At 47.1% G+C, this 10,382-nt stretch overlaps 1 protein-coding gene across 1 annotated transcript in view; it reads left to right on the forward strand.

Moving 5' to 3' along the window:
• The window catches only part of LOC107117030 (membrane-spanning 4-domains subfamily A member 4A-like), a 21,535-nt gene that overhangs the window by 5,575 nt on the left and 5,578 nt on the right, over positions 1-10,382 (forward strand). Inside the window, exons 4-6 of the mRNA XM_015419063.1 lie at positions 2,170-2,226; positions 6,064-6,240; positions 6,629-6,748. Coding sequence (XP_015274549.1) covers positions 2,170-2,226; positions 6,064-6,240; positions 6,629-6,748 — 354 coding nt within the window. The remainder of the gene's footprint in view (positions 1-2,169; positions 2,227-6,063; positions 6,241-6,628; positions 6,749-10,382) is intronic.

The raw sequence follows: 10,382 nt of genomic DNA on the forward strand, positions 1-10,382 counted from the left end.
CTCCTCCTCCTCCTCCTCCTCCTTCTCCTCCTTCTTCTCCTTCTTCTTCTCCTTCTTCTTCTTCTTCTCCTTCTTCTCCTTCTTCTCCTCCTCCTCCTCCTCCTCCTCCATATTTCTTGAGGAAGTCTTCTGCTTTAAATATTGATGTAATCCAATACTTTTTCTCTTGCATGGAAAAAGCCAGGTCTTCTGGAAGGAGCCATCTGTATTGTATCCCATTTTTCTTTAATAACCATGTCAGTTTGGAATAATTCCTTCTCTTCTCTCTCACTCTCCACGGGATCTCCTTTAACACTTTTACTTCCATCTCTTGAAATTTGAGTGCTTTCGCGTTAACTTCTCTCAATATTTTGTCCCTTGCCATTCTTTTATGGAAACGAACTTGTATCTCTCTTGGTACCTTCATTCGTCTTGCATATGCCGAGTTCATTCTATATACTTGGTCAAATTCTTTTAACATATCATCCTTTTCTATGTTCATATGTTCAGCTAGTATATTAGCCATTTTCTCTGCAAGATCTTCATCCTTCTTTTCAGGGATATTCTGAAATCTTAGCATGTATGCCGCTTTATCCATCTGCAGCTGGTACTTACTTAATTACTAACAGACTTATTAATCACCTTTCCACCTTAGGGAACTTCAGGTGGCTTACGATGTAAACAAAGAAAATCCATTAAAATTCACAATTTAAAAATCCCAGTTTAAAGCAGCCCAACTGCATTAATCAAATGGCATCCTAAATAAAAATGTTTTCAACCACCTGCTAATGATTGGAAGTGAGGGGCCCAGGCTCACCTCCCTGGGGCCATTGTTCCATAATGGTGGGAGCTGCCACTGAAAAGGCTCTCTCTCTTGTGCCTACCAAATGAGCTTATTTGATTGATGGGGCAGTCAGGAGGACCTCTCCCTGCAATCTTAATTCCTGGGCAGGAATATATGCGAGATGACAGTCATAAGAGCATAAGAGAAGCCATGTTGGATCAGGCCAATGGTTCATCCAGTCTGACAGGCGCCATCAGGAGGTCCACCGGTGGGGCCAGAGCTCCAGAAGCCCTCCCGCTGTTGCCCCCCAAGCACCAAGGATACAGAGCATCACTGCCCCAGGCATAGTGCTCCATCTATACCTTGTGGCCACTGATGAACTTCTCCTCCATGTGTTTATCCAATCTCCTCTTGAAGCGGTCTATGCTTGTAGCTGCCACCACATCCTTTATGCCCCCTGAAATTCAAGGTATGTCAGTATTTAAAGGACAGAACCACACTGCCTACCATGCCCTGGACTGGAGGAAGACAGTCCTTTAAGTACCCTGATCCTAAGCCAAAATCAACATACCTCCCTCTGCATTGGAGATGCCTGGGATTGAGCCGGGGATCTTCTGCGTTCAAGGCAGGTCCTCCCCTCCCCCACCCAGGAAGCTGGGATGACTTCCTCCATTTCCCCAGTCATTCAAACACCATAGACACTCAGGACAAGCCATGGTTTAGGGAGCCTTTGGTGAGTCTGTGTGTATTTCTTGTGTTTGTACTGGGCAAGCATAGAAACCAGAAGTGGGAACTCAGTCACAGGACCACGAGAGCGTTTCCATTTCCATTTCTTCAAGGAAGCAAAACTCAAGCTGTGAAGTCTGGTGGGGAGAGGAAATACAGGAGACACTCATGAGACATTGCTCCCCATATTCAAGACCATTTTCACATTCACAAGGGACTAGAAACTTGCATTACTCAGCTGGGAGCCAAGAGACCAATGTTCCCTCTAAGCTGCAGAGTCCTGTGAGCAAAAATTCTACTTTGTGAGCTACTGACATTAAAGTTGTGAGCGGGCGATTTGGCTGCTGCATAAATTAGTTTCTTCCGGAGCCCTCCTTCCTGAGCTAAGACAAAAATGTGTGAGCCGGAGGCTAAGAAACTGTGAGCTGGCTCACACTAACTAAGCTTAGAGGGAACTCTGCAAGAGACCTGCGGGAAAATCTCTTGCATCTCATCATTTGGTGACTGAAGGATCCCCTGATGTGGGTAGAACAAAGGTTCTGGGTTCACTTGTCAGTGAAGGGGCCTTGACTAGATGACCAGATGGACTTCCTGTTCTAGAGGTCTTGTGGTTGAGAAGAAAAGTTGGCAGAGAGACACGACACTCTGACTTTGCTTCTGACCTCTTCTGTCTTCCACAGTATATCATTTCTGGATCCTTGTCTGTGGCGGCTGCCAAGAACCCCAAGATTCCACTGGTAATGGAAATATTTGGGAATAATTGGGCTGGTGACGGAATCAGACACAATAAGGTGGCAGACAAAGATAACATTCTGGATTTCTGAGAGCTTCCCCCCCCCCCCCATTTAAGACATTCCACAATTTGTGACATCAGCCACCCTTCTAGAATGGCATTCACTGTCTTTGGACATTCCTGCCAATCAGTTTATGGGGCCTTGGTAATATCTGTTAGATTCACTGGTATGGTACAGCCAGGAATTGCTATATGTAGCAGAGTGCACTAGGCTACACGCAGCAGTAGCTTCTTGGTGTAGTGTGTACAAGTGAACTTACAGAGTTACAGGGAGCCACTTGTCAGTTTCAAACTAAGAAGAATCCTTTATTCAAGGAACTACATTCTAGATAGTGCAGGTTGAGAGACAGGAATAGAATCTAATCTAGCTAGCTAGGTGGATGTGGATGGAGGATGCCTGTCCTGCATCCATGGTGAAAGATGGAGAGTGTGTGCTCCTTCTTTGTGTGTGTGAGAGAGAAGCCGGTCAATCCGGAAGGAAGGAAGTCCTGTCCCTAAGAATAGCATCCTATTTCAAAGGATAGAATCAGGTAGCAGGAAGGAAAGGATGCTCAGTGTGTCCTGACCTCTCTATCTGTCTAAATCTATGGTCTGAAGGTTGAGGCAGGGGACAGCGTATGTTCCTCTACTTCCAACAGTATCTACGTATCTCTAGTGAATTTTGATCCCACCCATCCTCCGAGGAGTTCAGAGCAGCATCCATGTTTCTCCTTCCCCATTTTCTCCTCACCACAACTCTGTGAGGTAGCCCAGGCCAAGAGAGTCATAGGCCACCCTGTAATGGGATGTTTTACTCCCAAATCCAGTTAGACAATCTGGACTAAACACTTCCAAAGGACTTTGCCAGTTGAAAACATCCAGCGGCAGATCAAGCCAGGATGTATGTATCTATTAAGGGCTGTCTATCAGCCTTTAAGGAGCTGCGGTGGCTCAAGTGGTTAAGACGCTGAACTGCAGGCTGTGGAAGGTCAGTAGTTCAGCAGTTCGAGACCCGGGTGCCGCATGATGGAGTGAGCTCCCGTCTCTAGTTCCAGCTCCTGCCAACCTAGCAGTTTGAAAGCAAGAAATTGCAAGTAGATAAATAGGTACCACTTTGGTGGGAAGGTAACAGCGTTCCGTGCGCCTTGGTGTTTAGTCATGCCGGCCACATGACCACGGAAACGTCTTCGGACAGCGCTGGCTCTTCGGCTTTGAAACGGAGATGAGCACCGCAACCCTAGAGTCGGACTCGACTGGCTTTCGAGCAAGGGAACCTTTACCTTTGCTATCAGCCTTTAAATCTGATAGAAGCTGGGGAGGAGGGAGACATGATTGCTCTCTGAAAGTATTTCAGAGGCTGTCACTTAGAGGAGGGCAGGGAGCTGTTCTGGTTGGGAGCAGGACAGGACTTGTAATAATTTATGGGTGGAAAGGTACCAACTAGATATTCGGGGGGAAATCTACAGTAGGAGTAGTTCAGCAGTGGAATCGGCTGCCTAGGGATGTGGTGAGCTCCCCGTCACTGGCAGTGTTCAAGCAGCAGCTGGACAACACTTGTCGGAGATGCTCTTGGCTGATCCTGCATTGAGCAGGCAGTTGGACTAGATGGCTTGTACAGCCTTTCCCAACTCTTATGGTTCTATAGTTGTGAGTTCTGTTCTTTGAAGTAAAACCAGCATACCAGACTGAATCCAGAGGTTTCATCTTTTCTTGAAAAAAAGAAATAATTTTCTTTATTAAGCAAGATGTGAAAATTAACCCTATAGTTACTGTAAAAACAAGTGCTAAACTTATCAACGTTCCTAGCATTTTTAATCGTATTATAGCAGGTAATATGTTCAAACAAACCAGGTTTCATGTGATTGTCTCGCTGCTTTTAGGGATTTTTATATAAGCTACAGGCTGTGGAAGGTCAGTAGTTCAGCAGTTCAAGACCCGGGTGCCGCAAGACGGGGTGAGCTCCTGTCTCTAGTTCCAGTTCCTGCCAACCTAGCAGTTCGAAAGCAAGAAATTGCAAGTAGATAAATAGGGACCACTTCGGTGGGAAGGGAACAGCGTTCCGTGCGCCTTGGTGTTTAGTCATGCCGGCCACATGACCACGGAAACGTCTTCGGACAGCGCTGGCTCTTCGGCTTTGAAACGGAGATGAGCACCGCAACCCTAGAGTCTTATTCGACTGGCTTTCGAGCAAGGGAACCTTTACCTTTAGCTATATAAGCCCAAGTGTGGGAGCAGTGAAAATATTTGCGTGGCAAGCCCGAATGATTCACTGTTCTCCTGGCTGGAAATTGGGAACCCAAACGTATGTGTGTGCTGAGACATCTGCTGACTATGAAGTCACTTGGCCTTGGCAGAAAGACGGAAAAGATAACAGAGAGCTGCCTGCAAAAACACATTCCATACTATGCTCGTATGCCTGTAACTTTCCCTTACGCAGGGAGAAAGGAAGGAGGGAGGAACGGGGGAAGAGATTTTCAATAAATACAGCTGTGAAGTGAGAACACTTCAGTCAGTCAGCAGTCAGCTTTCTACAGACCTGTGTCCTGTCTTCTTTGAACACCAGCAACCTTCACCCAAGGTCTTTTTCTCCTCCTCAATTTACTGGCTGTTAAGTTCCTGTTTTGGAGCCGGGTGTGTTTGTCCTATGTGTGTTTTGCTCCCTCTACTGGCTGATTCGATATCACACCAGTTTATTTCCAGTTTATTTCCAACATCTCTCACTGCAGTTTTAAACCACAGGTTTTTATGCCTGGCATAAACCCAGCAAGATTCAAAGCATAGTAAGGATTTGAACCCAGGCTTCCCAGATCCTAACCTGATGCTGTAACCACTACACTACACTGACCAAGCTGGATCAACACAGATAATGCACACCTTGTACTTCAAAGGGTCCTTCAAAGACCCTTTTGTGCAGGATCCTTATGAATGGCTTGGCTATGTGTGCAGAGTACAAATTCATCTTCCATCCCATAAACTAATCATGTAGATATTATTAAGTTCCATTCACCATCCTAGGCAGAATAACATTCCATTATTCAAACATATTTCTGTTATCAAACAGCTAACTTTTTGCCATGCAGCATACAGGTTAGTTTACTCAACTGTACACAGGCCTTTAGTTTCGCCAACCACGCCTCTTACTTTGAAATTGTGTTCTTTTCCCAGTATCTAGGAAAGAGACATTTTAAGCAAATTCTTGAGTATCTTTGAGAAGAAATTCTACATACCTTGACAAGAAACATTTAGGAAGGGTTGCAAATTCTGTGTCAGGAAATACCTGAAATTTTGGGGAGGGGGGGGACTTCAGTGGAACGTAATGCCATAAGAGTCCAGTCTCCAAAGCAGCCATTTTCTCCAGGGGAGCTGATCTTTGTCATCTGGAGATCAGTTGCTTAATGGACTCTAGTTGGAAAGCAGTTATAATTCTGGAAAATCTCCAGACCCCACCTGGAGGTTGGCAACCCTGCATTTAGGGGGAAAGGTCTCTCATTAGTGTACACAGAGATAATTTTTTAAAAAACCTAGCTTGTGTTAGCCAGGAAATGGAGGAATTGATATTCTGGATTGTTGTTCTTGAATGTATGACGAACATCCTGCCACTCTCTTTGCGATGAGACACGTAGCTCAAGAACCTTGCAGAAGACACCAGGAGTCTACCACTGAGCACTTCAGAAGCTGAGGGCCACCGAGAAAGGAGAGGAAGGAGGATTTACACCTGGAATCTGAAGAAAGCAGAACTTCAGGGGTGGAAGGAAGGAACCAGGTCTCCTAATGAAATACCGGTTTTGTTTGTTTCCTGTAGGTGAAAGGGGCACTGGGAATGAATATTGTGAGTGCCGTGGCAGCTGGCATTGGGATGGTGGTCTCCTCCATCTCCATGGGTATTCAGAGCCCTCCAAGGAGAGGCAACTTCTGTGGATACCACTACAATGACACCGAAAAGATTCAAGCTTGCCATGAATTCCACACCGTTCCTTCCGTGAGTGTGCCTCATACAGAGCTGGGTGCTGGGCCAGGTCGTCCCGTCTAAGCAAAAGAGGAGAGGATGCGAGGGTCCCACACCTTGGTGAACCTCCCCCTCTGAATGGAAAACACAGCTCTGATCTTATCATTCCCATAAGCGAGGGAGTGTCCCTTGCATTGGTTGAGTGTCCATGAGGGGCAAAAGTCATGAAAGTTGGCTAGGTTCTAATGCTGCCAGGTAGACCTTCCGTGCTACTCCACCACTCTTAGAAGAATGGGGTCCCTCTCCCTTGATATCCAGGGCAGCCATCCATACTTCTTTGAATTGTGTCTGGGTTGTTTGACTGTGCAGCAAATGGAAAGGCAATTCCGGGTGGGTGATGTCTGTGTTGTTTCACCGGCAGGCTACCATGTATTACACCGTGGCCATTCTTCTCATGCTCACCGTCTTAGAGTTTGTCATCGCCATTGTCACCGCTGCCTTTGGGTGTGCCACCGTTTGTCGGAATACCTACAGCGAAACGGTAATACGGGGGGGGGGATGCAAAACAAAAGCAGAGGTGGGGACCTGGGAAGGGGGGATTGTTCTGCTGTCCACTGACAGGTGGTTGAAAGGGTGGGATCTGGGTTCAGGTTGCCTTCAGCATTTGTTCACTGCTTTCCACCTGTGAGGAACCCACCATAGCATGAATCAGACGTGTCGCCTGAAGCCCCAGAAATAGACTTCAGCTGCCCTTCCCACAACTCCAGAGTAGGTGTGTTTAACATAATTCATTCCCTGCCTGTGACAGGCGTGTGTTTGATGAAATCAAGGAGGTGGATCTGCTTGAAGCAGATGCAGCTATTCATGGGTGATGTGAAGACACTGATGTTTGGAGCTGAAGAGCAACCATGTTTCTGGGGAAGTAAATAGGGTTGCCAACTCTGGGTTGGGAAATTCCTGGAGGTTTAGGGGTGGAGCCTAGGGGCAGCAAGGTTTAAGGACCTGAGAGTTGTATAAGGCTATTGAACCCCCCCCCCCTAAAACTGCCTTTCCCCCCTAGAGGAACTAATCTCTTTCATCGGGAGATGAGTTGCATTTCCGGGAGATCCCCAGGCTTCACCTGGGGGCTAGACAAACATAAAGGAACACCGTGCTAGAACAAAACACACACCTGGAGGCTGGCAGCCCTAGGAGTGGGTTGTGCTTACCAGGGCCCTTTGCTTCTCCAAAACGCTCAGGGCAACAGGAGAAAGAGTGCTTTGTGTGTGAAAGACATAGAGAAACTCTCGGCTTCTTTTTCTGATGAGCAGAACTGATTCGAGAATATTGACCTTGGTATGAAAAAAGTAGGGTAACTGTGAACCTCTTTAAGGCCACCAGTTGGCCATCCCTGGTGTAGATCTTCCACTCTCATGATTAGAACAGTGGACAGAGGGCATTCCTTCACCTTTGCTTCCCGCCTTCTTCCCCTTTCTTTCTCTCTCTCCCCAAGATGATCTCCCCTTTTTCTTTCCAACCCTCCACTAAGCCAGTCCCTCCTTCTTTGTCTTTCTCTCCCCCCATGCCAATCCCCCTCCTTCCCCCCTCAAGCTGATACCCCCATCTCTCCCTTTCTCTCTCCTTCCCCAAACCGACTCCCCATTCTCTCCCCCCCCCCTCTCCCCTACCTTTGAGTCCGGCAGCAGCTCTACTCCTCTCTGTCCCTTGGTGAGTGCTTTGTCTTCCTCCTTCTCTCCGTCCCCGCTCCCAACCTAGCGTGCCTATTACAGGCTCCCGCCTCGGGGTCTCAGGTGCCTTGCCCTGTACCCTTTGTGGTAGTCAGGGCAGGCTCTGGACCCTGGAAGGTGGAAAGCCAATGTGTGGAGGCAACCGGCGCTGAGGGGGCAAGATGAAGCCTGGCCCTTCATTGATGGTCATTGGCACCAGTGATGACATTCGCGGCAGCCTCCGCAGCAGTAGGTGGCATAGTGGCGACCCACGGGACCCTTTGGGGGTCAGTGGCCCCGTCGGTGGCTCCTTCACTGTCGGTGGCCTCAGCGGCAGCTCTGATAGTGGTGATGGGCTCGGCAGTGGCTTTCCTGGCAGCGCTGGCTGGCTTGGCAGCGGCGTTTGGGCCAGGCTCCTGAGCTGGGACAGTGGTGGCTCTGTTAGAGGTGGTGGCAGTGTGGGTGATTGTGGCCTGGACAGCTGTATTGTCTGTGCATGCTCAGTTGTATTCTTTTTCTGTTTTTTAGATTTTTCTGCAAACCTCGGGGATTACCCAAGTTTGCAGGAAAACGTGTTTGGGGTAAGTGTACCCCCTATCTGTGGATTCAGATATCCACATATGGGGGGCATGTTGAGTATTAGATCTATAGATTGTGTGGTTAGGAGTTGTACTAATGACTACCCTTGATATTCAAGTCATTATTTCCCCTGAGCCGGGGGGGACAGAAGACATTACCTGGAGTGGCATGAGAGCAACCATAAGAACTTTTGTGGGTTTAAGGTCCGTATGGTCCAGAATCATATTTCTCACAGATGCTTCTGGGCTTCCGGGGAGCAAAACAAGAAAGAATAAGCCCCCCCCCTCCCTTACACACACACAATATTTTGCCTCTGCCTTTGGACATTTTGCTTACCCATCATGGCTAACAGCCATCAATTTGTATCTGAGGAAATGTGTGTGCCCATGAAAGCTCATACCTTGAATAAACTGTGGTGGGTCTTAAAGGTACCACTAGACTCAAAATTTGTTCCGCTGTTTCAGACTAACACAGCTGCCCACCTGGAGTTATAGCCATTGATACACACCTTCATGCATTTTAAAGCCATCTAATCTCCATTTAAAGCCATCTAAGCATGTTTTTGAAAGAACAAATTCCATAGTACAATTATGCACTGGGTGGCCCCAATGAAGGAAAAGTTCTCTCTGTACATAACTAGATACACTTTATATATCTCCACTCCCCTCTTTCTAGCTTTAGGGATTTCCCCCCCTCCTGAATTAAATAGCTCCAAACATTTTTAGTGTTTTCTCATAGGAAGAGCACTCTGAACTCCCGGTGGCTTTGATTTCCCTGTTCTGCAGTTTTACTCAATGTACAATCTCTCTTCTTTTCAAATGAGACTTATCAGAACTGAACACCACATTCCAAATGTAGCCACACCATGGAAGTACATAAAAGCCTTATCATACCAGGCTGCTTTATTTCAAATCCCTTTCCTAATCCCTAGGATGGAATTTACCTTTTTCACCAGTACTGCACAGTTTTCATTGACATCCGAGACCCAGAGTTCCCTTCCTGATTAGTCACCACCAGCTCAGTGTTTATGTAAAGTTTGGGATTTCGTGCTGATCTGTACCATTTAACACTTGACTATTTAAACCTTGTTTACCATTTGGTTTTCCATTCAACCAACAATGATTGTTTTCCTTTGGAGGCCGGGGTCCCCCAATACCAGGCGCTGCCCCCTGCTGCCAGTCATCTGGCCTGCAGAGGAAGGCCCAGGTGATGGATCCCCTGTTACTTTCCCCACTCTGAGGCAGATTTTTCCCGCCAAAATTCTTAGCTCCCTTCAGGTACTGAGCTAGCCCCCAGTAGCATGATAATATTTTCTGTTTAATAAATTTGAATGTCCCACCTTGTGGCAGAAACCGGTTTGACTTTTTCCCAGCCCAGGAACTTACAGGAGAATACAGGAGCCCTCTTTTTAGGTCCCTTGAAACGGCACTGGAGTCTGTGTAACAGAGAACAATAATAAATATTGTATGTATTAAGCAGAGATTATATCGGTAGTCAGGAGTGGGAAAGGCGGAGGTAAACGTTGTTGGTAACACAGTATATTTTTCAGTTGACAGGCAAGATGGTGTAGCAGCTTATTTTAACAAATTCTTAGTTCTTATCTGTGAAAGACACTTGATTGAATGCTTTAAATTTCAGTCACAAGGTTTCTGCATATCTATATATCTAATAGTCAAGTGGCCCCGTGAGTGCGGATCGCTAAATCCGCGCTCCGGGGCCACCTGGGGGGCAGGGGGAGGTTTGTGCACTCTTGGGGCAGTCCCCAGGGGTGCACAAAAATTGCAAAACTAAAAAAAAATATCGGGGGGATGTTTAAATCCCCCCGAAAGTGCAAGAGCGTTCCGTGCACATGCGCACGGAACGCTCTACGAACCCGCCGCCACCGCTTGG

Source organism: Gekko japonicus, unplaced genomic scaffold, assembly GCF_001447785.1.
Source record: "Gekko japonicus isolate JY-2015 unplaced genomic scaffold, Gekko_japonicus_V1.1 scaffold5831, whole genome shotgun sequence".
NCBI lineage: Eukaryota > Metazoa > Chordata > Lepidosauria > Squamata > Gekkonidae > Gekko > Gekko japonicus.